The sequence below is a fragment of the Rhinolophus sinicus genome, linkage group LG01 (assembly GCF_036562045.2).
Source record: "Rhinolophus sinicus isolate RSC01 linkage group LG01, ASM3656204v1, whole genome shotgun sequence".
NCBI lineage: Eukaryota > Metazoa > Chordata > Mammalia > Chiroptera > Rhinolophidae > Rhinolophus > Rhinolophus sinicus.
In genome coordinates, this window is record NC_133751.1 from 180,859,065 (window position 1) to 180,876,942 (window position 17,878).

General features: G+C 33.2%; 1 protein-coding gene across 8 annotated transcripts in view; it reads right to left on the bottom strand.

Annotated features, from left to right (window-relative positions):
* Positions 1-17,878, bottom strand: part of ICA1L (islet cell autoantigen 1 like) — a 59,983-nt gene that overhangs the window by 20,139 nt on the left and 21,966 nt on the right. For 7 of the 8 annotated variants that reach the window (XM_019726840.2, XM_019726842.2, XM_074340354.1 and 4 more), the window contains 7 exons: positions 17,223-17,346; positions 15,873-16,071; positions 13,521-13,646; positions 11,905-12,003; positions 10,510-10,595; positions 8,513-8,556; positions 4,851-4,928 (listed from right to left, as the gene is read on the bottom strand). In XM_019726840.2, coding sequence (XP_019582399.2) covers positions 4,851-4,928; positions 8,513-8,556; positions 10,510-10,595; positions 11,905-12,003; positions 13,521-13,646; positions 15,873-16,071; positions 17,223-17,346 — 756 coding nt within the window. Of the gene's footprint in view, positions 1-4,850; positions 4,929-8,512; positions 8,557-10,509; positions 10,596-11,904; positions 12,004-13,520; positions 13,647-15,866; positions 16,072-17,222; positions 17,347-17,878 lie in introns of those variants that run through there. The other variant, XM_074340378.1, reaches the window with a different exon arrangement.

Consider the following 17,878-nt stretch of genomic DNA (forward strand, 5'->3'; position numbering starts at 1 on the left):
GCCAGCAACTTGACTGTATTCATAGATTGTTACGAATAGCTTTTTGGTGGAGTCTTTACGGTTTTCTATATATAGCATCATGTCATCTGCAGAGTGACAATTTAACTTCTTCATTCCCAATTTGGATTCCTTTTATTTCTTTCTCTTGCCTGATTGCTCTGTCTAGGACTTCCAATACTACGTTGAAAAGCCCTGTTGTGTTCCTGAACGTAGAGCAAAGGGCTTCAGTTTTTCACCATTAATTATGATATTAGCTAAGGGTTTATCATATGTGGCCTTTATAATGTTAAGGTATTTTCCTTCTATACCTATTTTATTAAGTGTTTTCATCATAAATGGATGTTGTATCTTGTCAAATGCTTTTTCTGCATCTATTGATATAATCATATGATTTTTGTCCTTTATTTTATGTGGTGTATCACACTGACGGGTTTGCATATGTTGAACCATCCTTGTGCCCCCGGGATCAACACCACTTGGTTGTGATGTATAATCTTTTTAATGCATTGTTACATTCGATTTGCTAGAATTTAAAAATTTTTGCATCTGTATTCATGAGAGATATTGCTCTGTGCTTTTCTTTTTTTGTGTTATCCTTACCAGGTATTGGTATCAGGGTAATGTTGGCCTCATAAAATGAGTTAGGGAGTACTGTCTCTTCTTCAATTTTTTGGAAGACTTTGAGCAGGATTGGTATTAGATCCTCTTTGAATGTTTGGTAGAATTCACTAGTGAAGCCATCTGGTCCCGGACTTTTGCTTTTGGGAAGGTATTGGATGACTGATTCAATTTCCTTACTGGAGATCGGTCTATTTAGATTTTCCAATTCTTCATGATTCAACCTAGGAAGGCTATATGTTTCTATGTAAGAACTGGTCCATTTCTTCTAGGATACTAAATTTGGTGGTATGTTTTCCTTAACAGTATTCTTGGATGATCCTTTGTATTTCTGTGGCATCCGTGATAACTTCCCCTCTTTCATTTCTGATTTTGTTTGTGTCTTTTGTCTTTTTATCTTAGTGAGTCTAGCCAAGGGTTTGTCAATTTTATTACTCTTTTCAAAGAACCAGCTCTTTGTCACATTAATTTATTCTATTGTATTTTGTTCTCTATGTCATTTAGTTCTGCTCTGATTTTTATTTCCTTCCTTCTACTGACTTTGGGTTTCATTTGTTCTTCTTTTTTTAGTTCTTTAAGAAGTAAAATGAGTTTATTTATCTGGGATTTCTGTTGTTTCTTGAGATAGGCCTGTAATGATATAAATTTCCCTCTTAAAGCTGCTTTCGCTGCATCCCAAAAATTTTGGTAGGATTTATTTTCATTGTCATTTGTTTCTATGTATCTTCTGATCTCTCCTCTTATTTCTTCTTTGACCTAGTCATTCTTTAAAAGTACATTGTTTAATCTCCACATATTTGTGGGTTTTCCTGCTTTCTTTTTGCAGTTGATATCCAATTTCAAAGCCTTGTGATCAGCGAATATGATTGGTATGATTTCAATCTTCTTAAATTTGCTGAGGCTAGTTTTATGTCCCAATATATGGTCTATCCTTGAGACTATTCCATGTACACTAGTAAAGAATGTATAGTCTGATGTTCTAGGATGAAGTGCTCTATATATGTCAATTATGTCCATTTCACCTAATGTGTCATTTAGGGTTGATATTTCTTTATTTATTTTCTGTTTGGATGATCTATTCATAGCTGTCAATGATGTATTTAGGTTCCCTACTATAATTGTGTTTCAGTCAATTTCTCCTTTTAGTTCTGTTAGTAGTTGCTTGGCATAAAATTCTCAAACTTATGTTTTTAGAGCAAAACTAAGAAAATAAGACAAAGATAAAATACTTACAAGTCATATATCTGAAAAAGTACTTGTTTTAAGAATATATTTAAAAATTGCAACTTAGTGATAAGATAAATGACCTGATTAAAAAATCGTTAATCAGTCTTAATAGATTTGCCAATGAAGAAGATATATAAGTGGCCAATAAGCACATGAAAAGAAGCTTAACATCATAAGTCACTGGATAAATACAAATTAAAACCACAAATTAAAAGCACTAGAATGTATATGATAAAAAGACAGACAATACCAAATGCTGATAAAGGTGTGGTGAAACTAGAAATCTCATACTTCGTAAGTAGCAATGAAATGATACAGCCATTTTGAAAAGCAGTTTGGAGGGTTCCTTAAAAAGTTAAATTCAAATTTATAACATAATCTAGCAATTCCACTCCTAGAAATCTGATTAAGGAAAATGAAAATATATGTCCATAAAAGGGGAAATATTTGAATATTCATAGCAGCAATATTACAATAGCCAAAACCTGGAAACAATTCAAATGTCCATCAATGGGTAAATACAATATATCTAATATCTATAATAGAGAATACTATTCATCAACAAAATGTAGTGAACTACAATAAGCAAAATGTGGTATAATAATAGAAATTATACTTATAAGTATATATTTATAATTCAGCCTTAAAAAGAAGGAAATTCTGCAGCATGTTACAAAATGGATGAACCTTGAGGATACAATGCTAAGTAAAAAAGACAAATAATGTATGATTCCACTTATATGAAGTACTGGGAGTAGTCAAAATCATAGAGACAGAAAGTAGAATGGTGTGTGTCAGAAGCTGGGGAAAGCGGGCAATAGGGAGTTACTGTTTAATGGTATAGAATTTCAGGTTACACATGAAAATAGTTATTGAGGTGGATGGTTGTAATGGTCGCACAACATTATGAATGTATTTAATACCACAAAACTGTACAGTTAAAAATGGTTAAGATGGTAAATTTTATGTTATATGTATTTTACCATATAAAAAAAGTTAAGATTTCAGAAAAAAGTAATGAACTACTGCTCTCTATAACAACATAGAGGATCGATAAACCATTATACTTAATGAAAGGCACAAAAAGCCAGACAAAAAAGACTACCTTTGTATAATTTAATTTACATGAAATGTCAAGGAAGGGGAAATTTATAGAGACAGAAATTAGATTAGCAATTTCGTAGTGCAAGGAGTGGCAGCAAGGATTAACTGCAAACAAGCATAAGATAATTTTCAGGGTAATGGAAATATTCTAATAGTCATTACGGTGCTGGTTGCACAAGTTTATAAATTTGCTAAAAATCACTGAATTTTACACTTACAGTGGGTGAATTTAACAACATTTAAATTATACCTCAATAAAGCTGTTAAACAATCAAAAGAGATTTGTATACAACTCTGCAAATAAATTTCAAAATTTAGAGAAAATGAACAACAGCTGAGAAAAATATACTTACTAAAATTGATCCCAGTACAGATAGAAAGCTTAAAAAGACCAATTTCCATAGAGAAGAAAACACAAAAAAGAACCAGGCCTACATGTTTTCACATAGAAATTAACAGCAATGCAAAAATAGTAAATAAAATATCACTGAGCTAATGCACAATGACAAAGATGGACTTATAACTGAAATGCCCACTACAATTTTAACATTGTTCTGGAGGTAGTAACCAATGCAATTAAACAAAAGAAATCAATTACAGTCATAACAATTGGTAAAGAAAAAACAGGACTATCTTGTTTGCAGATGACATGATGGTATACCTGGAAAACTCTAGAAAACCCAATGATAAACCTCAAACTATAAAAAAATTCAGCAAGGTAGCAGGACATAAAAATAACATGCAAAAATCAATAGCATTCATGTATACAAAACAATAACCAGTTAAAAGATATACTGGAAAAGAAAACCTTTCAAAAATGGTAACCAAAAAGATAAGTACAGAGAAATAACCTTGATAAAAAATGTTCAAAACCTTTGAAAAAAACTACATCTGAAAGCTATACAAGTAAACTTTAACAAATAGAAAGCTGTTTCTTGTTTTTTGGTTAGACTGTCTCGACATCATCAAGCTGTCAGTTTTCACATTTAATGTTATCGCAATAAAAGTATCCATGAGCTTTTTTATGGATCTAGACAATTTGATATGCTTGTAAAGTTCCTACTGAAAAATAAACATGCAAGAATAGCTAAGAAAAAGAAAAGAAAAGGAGGATATAGACCTACCAAATACAAAAACATGCAAGAAAGCCATAATTAAAACCCTGTGGCACTCACTGGTGCATGCAAATATCAATGAAATATAAAGAAAGTTCAAAAATAGTCCTAAGAACCTATAGAAATATTGCATGTGATTGGAAGTTATCTCAAATTACTGTGGCAAAGAAGGCATTAAAAAATTTGATATAAAGTATAGCCATTTGCAAAAAGATAACTTTTAATCCATTGCTAACATCATATGCATGAATAAACTTCAAATGAATTGGAGATCTAAATGTAAAATTAAAACTATACAAATACTAAAAGAAAGCATAAGTGGATTCTTCTAACTTGGGTTTTGCATATGATAAAAATCCAGATCCAATAAGAGAAAAGAGTAATAAATTTGACTACATAAAAACTTTTTTTTTAAATTTATCTGATAAGAAATTATATGAAAAGTCAACAAATGACAGATTGGGAGAAAATGTTTCCAACATAATTGCTTGGGGAAGATATTCAAGCTAGTATTTACTGAACGCCTACACTGCTGGATAGTGGAGTTAGATCAAATTGTAAGTCCTACCTGTCCTCAGTGATACAGATACATTCTGACAAGGCCAAAATAATACAAAAAAAAGAATAACTTAATTCCCATTGTGATGTGCTACCGAGTAGAAATACAGGATTGCATACTTGTATAGAGACCTATACAGATTTTAAGGTTAAAGAAATAAATATTAAATAAAAATGAAATAATTTTAAATAAATTATCCATATATAGTTGAAAGTATAATTTCTTACCATTTTTTTCAGAGTTAGAAAACTGAGGTGCTCCACATTCTCTTATTTGAAAATGTTTTTCCTTGTGATATTCAGTTGCTGAAACAAAAGCACATAAAAAGATAAGTTGAACAAGAAGAAATTTAGCATGCTTATTTACTGTAATATTTTGTAATTTGAACAAAATGTTCAATTAACCTAATCAGATTATAGAAGGGAGATGTAAAAATTTAAAGAATCAAATATAAAAATCACATTTGTGTGTGTATATCTCTGTGTACACATATACCCAATACAGATGCAGAGATTAAAAAAAAATCCAAGATTTTCATATCTTCAACTATTATCATGGCCAATTTTAAAAAAGTTAAATGAAATGTAAATGTATCCTACATACAAAAGTGGATAGTGTTTCTGTATGGAGACCTTAGAGGCTGTAATACATCTAAGGACAGGGAAGTAATGTCTCTATCACACTCTTATTAAAATGCAATGCTCAGTTTGGGATACTACAAAAAAAAAGTTAAAAAGTTTAATTCAACTAAAGTAATCAAAAGGAAAAATTCAAGAGAAAGGTATACGGAATACAAGGAACACAAGGTTATTTAGTTTTAAGATAAGAAAGATAAAGAATGAATCAAGTTCTAAGTTCAAATACAGTTAGTATAAAGATGGTGAAAAGTACAGAAGATAAAGAAAAAATGGGCTTTATTAGTAAAGAATTCAGTTGAACATTGGAAAAAAGTGGATGGCAAATCAGATAATGGGAAAGAGATTCTAGAGATGGCTAGAGAAACAAGTGAGGTGGAGAACCAGGGTTTGAGGGCAGGAATGGGGGAGACAGACAAGCAGAGTCACACCATGGAAAGTTTTGTTATGCGACAGAAATAGAGCTTGGGGAATAGAGGATTGTGTTAAAGGACCTTTAAGGAATTGTTGCTGTATAAGATGCACGGTAACCTCCCCTCTCTCTTCCCCAGAGAGCTTTAACAATGATCTGCTTTACTCCACTTTGCATTTGATATGGATTCGTGTGGGGTTTAGGTTTATTTTAATCTACAGATGTATGTGAGATTGGGATCAACATAGGCATATGAGAAACGGCTAGCTCAGAATGCATAGTTTTACTGCATTATATGAAATACCACTTGAGTAAATATTTCAGAGAATAAAAAAATGCTTGAAGGCATTTCAAATTACTTCAAGATAGTTCTAAAAGTTACATTATTCAATTAAAGTTTGGGATGGCAATGTTTTTCAGAAAGGTTATTCCAGTTTCCACTCTATAAGTAGTGATGGTATTATCTTGGTCCCAAGGACACTGAATATTTTCAAAATTTTCTGATTAATATGACCAATGAAAAATGATACCTGTAAATATAATGGACTAGATACTCAGAAGCACCCTCCTTTACAAAAAAATCCTTGTTAAAACTATGAAATATACTTTTAATGCAGTGCTGGACTTGTTAGAAACGAACACTAAGCTGAAACCATAGCAAGCGAAGAGGAAAGGGAGATGCTCTGTGGGCAGATGCCCATACCACACTGCTCTCTGGAGACAAAGCCTTCAGCAAACATAAAGAAACTAAGCTGAGCCCAGGATTCCTACATTGAACTAAAGGCTCTGGAAGGAGGTTAAAGGGGTCACCAGACTGGTACTGTTCCCTATGGAAAGAAGCAAATGAATTTTAACTAGAGAAAAATCTTCTAAGCCTCCAGGATTCCCACAAATTAAGAGCAAACAAATATTAGGTCATAATCAGAAATCACTAAAACAAGCTTCTAAACTACCATAAGATAATTGGGATAATCCAGCTAATAATAGATAAAGACATCCCCATCAAGGACTTCAAATACTTACAATTTTAGATACAGATTGAGTCAAAAAGGTGAGAAAGAACAAATGATTATAAAAACTGATTAGACAGATTTGTAAAAGAAATTAATAGAACTTTTAGAAATAAAAAGTAAAGTTGTTGATGAGGAAAAGTAATTCATACTGATTAAACAGTAGATTAAATGCCAAAAAAGAAAATTAGTGAAGAACTCACCTAGAAACCAGCATAGAGGGAAAGGAGATAGAAAATGTAAAAGAGTGGATAAAAGATATGAAGGGTTAATGAAAAGGTCCAACATAACCTTATTGGAGTTCTGGAAGGAAAGGATAGAGAAAATGGAGGAGAGGCAATATTTTAAAAGATAATGGTTGAGCTATGCATATTTTATCACATCAAAAAAAGAAAAGAAAAAAAGGTAATGGTTGAGAATTTTCCAGAACTGGTAAAAGACACAGATACAGGAAACACAACTTATACTATGAAAAAAAAATAAAACCCACAAGAAAATCACACATTTAGATACACTGTACTGAAACAGTAGAACACCAAAAACAAACAGCACATCCTAAAAGCAGACAGATAGAAAAGAAAAATTCACTATAAAGAAACAATAATTAGATTAACAGATTTCTCAACAGTACATGGAAAGCAGAAATAATATTTACAAGGTGCTGAAGGAAAAAGCCAATCTAAAATTGTTTATTGAATAAAACTGTCTTTAAAAAGTGATAAATAACAATATTTCCAAACAAACATAAGCCAAGCTTACCACCATGGCATTTTTACTAACTTCTAAACTAAAAGCTGTAGTTAAAGAAAAAGAAAATGAGAGACATCACCTCACACCTGTTAGAATGACTATTATTAGAAAGATAAGAGAACAAGTGCTGGTGAGGATGTGGAGAACAGGGTAACTTTGTGTCCTGTTGATTGTGTACTGTATAGACATTGTGGAAAACGGTATGAAGGTTCTTCAAAAACTTAAAAGTAGAACTACCATACAGTCCAGCAATCCTACTTCTGGGTATATACCCAAAGGAAATGAAATCAGTATCTCAAAGAGGTATCTACACCCAATGGTCATTGCATCATTATTTACAATAGCCAAGACATGGAAACAACCTAAGTGTCTGTCACAGATGAATGGAAAAAGAAAATACATATATACAAATAATAGAATATTATTCAGCGATAAAGAAAGAAGGAAATTCTGCCACTTGCGACAACATGGATAAACCTGGAGGGCATTATGCTAAGTGATAAGTTAGAGAAACACAAATACTGTATGATCTCACTTCAATGTGAGATCTGAAAAAGCCAAACTCATAGAAACAGAGTAAATTAGTAGTTGCTAGGGTCTGGGGGTAGGGGAAATGGGGAGATTGGTCAGAGGGTACAAATATCTAGTTATGAATAAGTTCTGGGAATCTAATGTAGAAGATGGTAACTATAGTTAACAGTACTGTATTGTGTACTTGACAATTGCTAAGAGAGTAAATCTTAAATGTTCTTACCCCCAAAATAAATACGGTAATATGGTAACTTTGAGAGGTGATGGATGTGTTACCTAATCTTACTGTGATAATCATTTGCAATATATATATATATTAAATCATCACGTTGTATGCCTTAAACTTACACAGCGTTATACGTCAATTGCAATTCAGTAGAGCTAGGGAACAAAACTAGAGCTAGGGAACAAAACTGATTCTACAGAAGAGACTTATAAAGTGATTGAACATGTTTTTTTATTTGAATGGATATTATTTTAAAAGGCTGTGACAAACTGTTTTGACATTTAAAATGTGATTATTTCACATTTTAATGAATTTACCATCTTACCTGATTCACTTCCCAAGCTCACTTCCTCATCTGACAAAACTAACCTAAAAACCAAAAATGCAAATATTTTGGTTAAAATACATTGGGGACTCATATTTTACAAACAGTTTATGTGGTTTCAAAAAACCTTTTTAACTGTCCGGTAGACCTCCTAAAATCTGTCTGAGACAAATCTTATGCCTTCTATAGATTTATGTAGATTGTGAAAATAATCATTCACCCTTATTCATTCAGTAAACATTTACTGACTATTGAAGAAGCACCAGGCACTGTGCAAGTACTATATCACAGAGAATATCTGTTAACAAAACCATCAAATATGAAGTGTAGTTGTCAAGCACTGAAGGGTTTTGCTCAACAACCCTTGGGAACTAAGAGGGAATGAAGAACTGCACAAAAAATGGAGCACTCTATTTTGAACAACAAAGTGATGTTTGCAATATAAGATACATTTGCCTCAAATATTCTCAATTAACACCAATTTTGGATATTTATATCACCTATCTGGTGTAATAATAAAAAAATGAGACAAAGAAATAAAAATATAAAGAAATAGTAATTAAAAAATGAGACAAAGAAATTGAACACATATTTAGTTATTATTCCTGGCGTACAACCTCAAAATTATGGTATTGAAGGTTTTTCTTTTCTTTTTTTTTTTTTTTAATTGGGGAAGAGGAACAGGACTTTATTGGGGAACAGTGTGTACTTTCAGGACTTTTTTTTCCCCCAAGTCAAGTTGTTGTCCTTTCAGTCTTAGTTGTGGAGGGTGCAGCTCAGCTCCAGGTCCAGTTGCCGTTGTTAGTTGCAGGTCCCACCATCCCTTGTGAGACTCGAGTTGAACCTGCAACCTTGTGGTTGAGAGCCCACTGGCCCATGTGGGAATCGAACCGGTAGCCTTCAGAGTTAGGAGCATGGAGCGCCAACAGTCTGAGCCACCGGGCCAGCCCCGAAGGTTGTTTTTAATAAGTCTTTAAATATGTTTAAAAAGTGATACAGTATTTATTTGCAAATACCACAAAAATAAGCCTACAGAGCAAACAGATACTTGTGACTTGGAATGAAATTTCCAATGATAGTACATATATGGGTTGTTTAAATAACTTGGATGGAAGAGCAGGTGAAGTGCTTTGGAATCTGTTAGTTAACTCAAAAAGTAGTTTTCATAATGCTGAAAATGCATGAGAAGATTCTGAATAAAAGTTTCATGAAATGTGATAATGGAAAAAATTTACTAAATTAATGTATTTAATCTGTTATTTTAAATGTCAATGTAGAACGAAGTTAAGTATAATTTATAACTATACCTTTGATTCTTTTTTTTTTTTTGATTCTTTAATCTACATTCTAAAACATTTACATATTCAAATTAGCAAAAAAATTGTTTGAATTTCTCCAAAGGGCAAAGGGGGAAATGCTTATATTTTGGATCCTCTTCCACTCAACAGTATATGGTTTGTAACTGTTTGGGCCTTATTTCTGGGTTTGTTATTATACTTAGTACAATGTGGTTAAAATGAGAAGTGACAGCTCTGAAAGGAAAACAAAGGTAAGATGTAATAAAAGGAAAACAGGCAACATGAAGGATGTTCACAGCAAGTGCCTCCACTTTCAGGAATCTAGGCCCAGGCCTATCAGTGTTGTTTTGGAGATGGATTTTCAACAAATTCTGTCTTAAAGCTGCTGGCGTTTGTCCCTTTCTTTTTCCGGCTGCCACTTCTGGGATTCACAGGTAGAGGATCTTAATACAAGGCTTAGTCTCCCAAATTACAGAATTTGGAGTTCTCAAGCTGTTCTGTATTCCTGTCATTGATTTTGCCTGCCATGTTAAAAATGACGGGAAAACATAAGGCTTCAAAACAAATGTTAATGTTAACTGGAAAAATGACATAAAAATAAGTATTTATAAGCCAGGGAAGAAACAATTCTTTCCAAATATAATCATACAGTGGTATCCAGGACTTCTATAATATGATATATAACTTATGCTTGCTTACTTATTGAGGTCTTCAGTGAGAGAATTGTTTTCTACTTGTTTTTCTCTGTGGTCTTCAGTAAGCTTGCTTGAAGTGTCTTGTAGTTGCTAAGGATAAGCAATTCATAAGTAAATAAACTGAAAGATTGTTTCTCTCTTTGTGCAAACAAAATGAGAATAAAAATTCTAAAGAACAATATAAAATAGTAATAGTTCTGAAGTAGAGAGTGAGAGGTATAGGAAATGTATGCTAATATTAATATAATTTGAACTGAGCCCCAAGTCCTTGTTTTTCTTGGCTGCCCTGTGACAGCCACGCACTGTTACGTGGGCTAACCACAGGGTTTACAACTTTGTGATATGCCGAAGAAAACTTATGCCGTGATGTTAGCCGGTACTGCAGTGCTCTAAATATATCTACAGATTTGCAGCTTCAATTCTGAGCAGAAATTGGATCTTAAATTTGCCTAAATACATAGTATACCATCCAGTGAAGCATTGATATAGAAAAAAACAAAACAAAACACACACGCAACAAAAAACAAAAACACAAATTCCAGCATATCTATTAGACTGCAATATACTATGTCAGAACATGACTTCAAAATCCATACCACGCCCCTGGAATATACAGTTGCAAGATATAAATCCATCACAGATACCACATCTAGATTGAACAAACCCAACAACATTTTCAAGCTGTACTGAAAATAATACAGAATGGGAAATTCAAACGTACTGAAACCTAGCCTACCAGAACTGAAGAACTGATTACCACAGTGCGACTCTGCTGGAGAAGCCATTTGCAAAGAAAGTTGACAGGAAGATACACAAATGTTAAAACCACTAATCATAGCGGGAGAGCGCCTCTTATACGTAGGTTTTATAGAAAGAGCAGATCTAATGCAGTAGTCGTTTCAGTTGCAATCACACACGTATAATAACCAAAACTGGCATAATTTTTATGTTATGAATCACATCTATGACATGAATATAAAAGTAAAGCAAAGAAAATTTTCTTTAACTTCCAAAATTGTCAGGTAGGTAATCTGGTCATTTTTGGAAATAAATGACCACTTTCCATCACTGTTCCAACTTAAGTCTTTCTGTAACCTTTTCTTATCTCTTTTGCATTTTAGTTTTCTTTTCACTTCCTCCCTCTTTTACTACTCCCCCACTAATATCCTGAGCCCATCAGCAGTATTCCCACGGATATTTTAGTGATGCTGGTAGCATTTGGAATCACAGAAGTGCAGAAAAATGACTGGCTCTGGGAGTGTAGATTCTTGGCTGAAGGATAGAAAAATGTTTCCTAATGTTTTGTAAGTTTGCAATTAGACTTAACAAAAAACAGTTTCAATGTCATTATCCAAATGAAGTGTAATATAGCTAGCAAAAGACATGGAAAGAAATGTACCTTGGGAGCTACAAGATCGTATGGATGAAAGGCAATACTGGCCCCATGGATTTGGGACATCATTCGAGCTGTTTTCTCCCAGAATCCAAGCAGTGTTCTCTGCAAAAAAAAAAAGGCAAAGGTGACGTTACAGTTCTGCTTCCTCTCTGATTTTTTTCAGTGCTATTTTTCCTCACTACGATAGTAGATGAATAGTTGCCAAATCATAAGCAGCAGGCACTAAATTCAATTTTCAAGTTTGGGGAACCAAAAAGCACTGTAAACAGTAATTCTGCGTAAGAACTGGCTCCTGTATCTGCATGTATGTGTTACCTACATATAACACTGGAATGTCCACTGGCGCCAGCTGGAGAGTAATTGTAGCGAAGAGAAGGAAACTGGTGGATAAGAACACCTTCTGAGGAATCCAAAAGAGAAGTCTTGAAAGAACAAAATTACCATATCTGTATTAGGGGTATATGTGTAAATCTTTATCTTGGTAGGCATATATAAACTTTTATTAATTGGAAAAAAACAATATGTACCACTAAATTGGGTCTTTCATTTAGGGTTCAAGAAAGACTTGCCCAAAAAATGTGTTCTCAAGCTATCTCAAGTAATGGAATATTTTCCTTGCTGCTTTAATGTTCCTGTTCAAAATGAGGCAGATGAGTGGGGAGAATAAAGGAGAACTGAACTACTATATTTCCCTGAAAATAAGCCCTAACATGATTTTTCAGGATGACATCCCCTGAACATAAGCCCTAATGCGTCTTTTGGAGCAAAAATTAATATAAGACCCGGTCTTATTTTCGGGAAACATGGTAACAGCTATTGTATTTCAGGTGTTAGGCTGCACAGATTGTCATACACTTTTATTTTCAAATGCATCCTTTCTTGATTCTTGAATTCCACAGTACTGAACTGAATTAAGTAGATTTCCTAGATGCAGCAGTGATTGTCCATTTCCTTTAGTTTATTACCCTTTTCTAATGTAAAGGCAGTTTATTCTCCTATTTTGCCATTTACAAATACATGTTAAAATCAGTAACTGCTACTTAATATCTAACTTATTCATTGTATGTATTTATGTGTGATCTGGAGTAATGTAAGCACAAGTGAGATTTTTGAGGTTAAAGTGATATGGGATGGTAACTTGGCAGAATAAAAAGAACACACAACCCAGAATAGAAAATTTAGGTTTTTAGGCCCAACACTGCCATTTACTTTAATTATTATAGGTTTCACTTTCCTCATCCATTAAATGACAAAAATGTTTTAAATATTTTGGACCACAGCATCTTTGCTTCAAATGAAATTATATGCAGAAATGGAGTAGCTCTCGGTGAACAGGGATAATGGGCTCCTCAACCTTCCTCTCCTTAATCCCAGATGGTCCCTAAGTCTCTCTATCCTAGGACACTAGGAGAATAAAGCCATTGGAGTAGACAATCCCCAAGGTCTTTTTCAGTTTAGAATTCTGTGATTCTCTGACTCATCACCTCAGTAAATCAATTTTACCAAATCAAAGGTTTCTGATCAATTATACATTTTTTCACACCTTTTAGACAACTTTATAAAAGAAATCTCACCACTCATCTTTATTGCAAGGACATGCTGACCATGGAACTGGTTACCTGGTAGGTAGTGAGCGAATGAGATAACATATTGCAGCGACTAGCTCCGAGTAAATCCACTTTCTGACAAACATCCATCTTTAACTTGTCAAAAGAAGATTTGCTATTTCTGACTTGGATCTGTACCTGCAACCACAAAAATGTTAATTATTATTACTGATAATAGAGATTATAAGTATACCATACAGGTTCATGATACATATTTTCAAACACATGAAACTGTAATAAACACGACTAATTCCCTTTCTCTGTATTATTATTTCATGATTAATGGTAACAATTTTGGCTAGTTTTAGTAATTATAGGAGATTCTTTCCAGTAGCTAACTTTATTCTGAGAAAGTATGCAATTACAGATGGAAAGTATATACCGTGTTTACCCAAAAATAAGACCCGGTCTTATATTAATTTTTGCTCCAAAAGACGCATTAAAGCTGATTGTCCGGCTAGGTCTTATTTTTGAGGAAACATGGTAGTTAAGAAAAAAAACAGCTATTGATATATAATATTTAGATAAGAGTAGAAGAATAAATGGAAAGGGAAACTAGTTAAGGTATTTTGAAGCATTAATAATAGTTCTGAATCATGGAGATATATTTATAAATTTAAATACAGGCCTATTCTATTATACATAAGCTGAGTTACATGTCACTAAGTAGTGTGAATACTCAACTTTTAAATACATTCATTTAACAAATATCTATAAGGTATCTATTATGTGCCAGACACTGTGCTAGGCATTGGGATATTGTGAACAAAACAGTGTTCTCCACCATCCCTGAGTGGGAAGAAATAGGAAAAAAAAAGTAAATAAATATATAAGATAATCTTAAACTGTAAAGATAACATAAGTGAACAGAAATGGGTGACTACTTTCGATAAGATGATCAGAGAAGCCCTTAGTGAGCTTATGCATGATGTCTTAACTGGGATGGAAAGGTGATGAGTGGGCCATGCTAAGACCCTGAAGAGAACATTCCAGGCCCAGGGGAAAACAAGGACCAAAGTCCTGGGCATGGGATATGGGTACAGAGTTTATCATGTTGACAGAACAGGAAGGAATAGGGTAGTACATATTCCTTCCTGCAGCACAGAAAGGTCTAGAGTATAGAAAGTAAGTGCAAGATGTGACCACAGAGGAACCAAGGAAGAAATTTGAATCGAATTCTTTTTGTTGTTGTTGTCACATTTTTTATTTTAGACTTTCTGATAATGATATGCCATTGTGGTTTTATTATTATTTTTTTACAATTGACATTCAATTTTATTTTGTATTAGTTTCAGATGTACACAATAGTGGTTAGACATTTACATAATTTATGCAGTGATCCCCCCAATAAGTCTAGTACCCATCTGGCATTATACATAGTTGTTAATGATTATTGACTATATTCTCCATGCTGTACTTTACATTCCTGTGACTATTTTGTAACTACCAATTTGTACTTCTTAAATCTTTCACCTTTCTGTTTGAGATGAAATTCACATAACACATACTTACTTACCATTTTAAAATATACAATAAAGTAACAATGCATTCACAGTGTTGTGCAACCACTCACTCAGATTGTACTCTAATTGTCAAGGACTATAAAGGGGATAGAATAACAGGTTGCTGTGGCCTGAGGCCATGTGTCCACCTACTTCTCAGATCTGCTGGGCGTAATCAATGAGGCAACCACTTATAACCGCTGGCATATAATAAAGGCTCCATCAAGGTTAAACATAATTTTTATTATAGTCACTCTAAATCTTTATGAAATGAAGGAATAAATGAATTTTATTATTCATGTGTGGTAACCTATGGGATACAATTTATAATTAAGAAGTTTAGCAAAAACATATTCATAAATGAATAGTTGCTTTAAAAGTTTGTGGTAAAACTATGTATTATGGCAGAATGAAAAAAATTTTTTTTTCATTAAAGTTTATTGGGGTGACAATTGTCAGTAAAGTTACATAGATTTCAGGTGTACAGAATGAAAAATTTCATAACCTTTATTTTATTTATAATTAATAATCATTTACATGAATTTTTACTTATGTATTTTTTCCTAATAAACTATTTCCCTCCTGCAAACAAGTCCTAAAAGTCTAGGTAAGCAACATTTAAAGGACAGTTAGATCTATTATGAGGGGGATAAAAAAGAAAAAGAAAAATGAGGTGAGGTGGGGATGCCACTCAAAGAGGAAAAGAAAAAGTGTGATGATAACATTCTGTACTTTAACCAAGGATCTCTAAGCAACCAAGAATTTATAACATTTTTTTCAAAAATAGTCTGATCTTTAGGTTCTTCTGTAGAAGTTTAACAAGTTTATGTATCAAGAAAAGAAAAAGGATGCATTTTCATACTTTTCTGAACTTTTCCATCTGTTTTAAGGTGTCTGGGTCTAGTTCTTGGGATACATCTTTCATCCACAGCAGAGCTCCTCTGTATTCTGTGCGTGCTTGCTCCATCCGATTAATTGTCATCAATGTATCAGATACTGCCCTTTGACTGAATGTTGCTACTTCCTGCTTAAGACGAGACAGGGTCGTGTACAGCGCCAATCTAATAGCAGAGAGGTAAAAATCAGAGAGATGTACATCTCATAAACAAAACAAAGATTGAAAAAACCATAGAGCATATTTGCTATCAAGATTAATCTATCAAGATTAATAGAAAGTTGCTATCAAGATTAATAGAAAGTTATGAAGACGCCTAAGGAGCTTTAGAAGGCAAATAAGGATCATACAGCTAACTTTGAATTGTTAATAAAGATGTGTCAATATCTTCCCCTTTTCTTAATTTAAGAAATATACCATGTTTGCAACATTTTAGATGTTAATTCATGTATAAATAACTGGCCAAGTAAAGCTGCCATTCAGAAAAGAGTTCCATGGGTAAGAGATCCTGTATTCATTAAGTATTATCTTACAAATAGACAAATTTAGGAAAAACCTTGGTATAGAAAAGCAGATAAAATATTAGAAGAACTAATGAGGATCAAGTTCCTAGCAGCTGAGGATAAGGACAAAAAAACCCAAGGATTTAAGAAACACAAGTCTATTCAGTTCTGCTGGTCTGCGTTTGACTTAATGACATTGGAGGGTCTTGTATTGAGTGCCTCTTTGTCAATTCCTTAAAGATGGACTTTTGCACCCATGTGGGGTTTCAGAACGAAGCCACTTAAGTTATATATTGTCATTACAGGTCTGATAAGGCTGTTTCTATTTTCTTCTGAAAATGCAAAGATTTTGGTTGTATTTAGCAATTGTAGGAGATTCTTTGTAGCAGGTATCTTTAAGCTAAAAAAAACTGTAAAATGATAAATGCAAAGTACATAATTAAGAAGAAAAAGTTTCCTCTGCTTAAAAAGTTCCAGTGTACTCATGGATAGTGTAGTATCCAAAAAAGTGAAAAAATACATACCTAGACATATTTAAATTTTAGTTATTCTATGCCTCTGTTAATTAAACCTCTTAAGAAATTTAACACAGGCCTAAAGGCTATTTCTAGGAATTAAGCAACTGACAATGTCAATTTTTAAATTATTTAAAATACAAAATAAGAGAGTTAGGCATCCAAATAATTATGTACTGCAATATATTTCCCTTTTAACCCTCTACTGGAATGATCTTTTCAAATATGCAAATTCAGGTACATACATCAAAACTGTCATATTGACTACAGATTTAAGGATGATACAAAACCATGTAAACCTTTGCTTGGCTGAGGAACAGAGTGCCTTGCCAGTGGCATCCATCATTTTGCCAGCTTGTGATGTATCTCGTTCTGCTTGAAACTTTAAAAAGAGCCCCAGTTCATTTTCTTCCTCTGATATAACTAGGAAAAAATTACAGTATAGTTAATTGTTTTATCATTTGTTTAAAACACACACACACACCACAAACACAACTAAAATTCTCACCGAAATAATTCTCTATACATAAGAATTACTTGGGAGAAGACGACTTATTTTAAAAATGCAATTCCTGGGCTCCATTTCCAAAGATTCTGATTTTATAGGTCTAAGGAATGCTTTCTTTTTTTTTAAAATTAAATTTATTGGGGTGACAATTGTTAGTAAAATTACATAGATTTCAGGTGTACAATTCTGTATTACATCATCTATAAATCCCATTGTGTATTCATCACCCAGAGTCAGTTCTCCTTCCATCACCATATATTTGATCCCCCTTACCTTCATCTCCTACCCCCCACCCCCCACCCCCCACCCCCCTTACCCTCTGGTAACCACTAAACTATTGTCTGTGTCTATGAGTTTCTGTTTCTCATTTGTTTGTCTTGTTCTTTTGTTGTTTTTGGTTTATATACCACATATCATTGAAATCACATGGTTCTCTGCTTTTTCTGT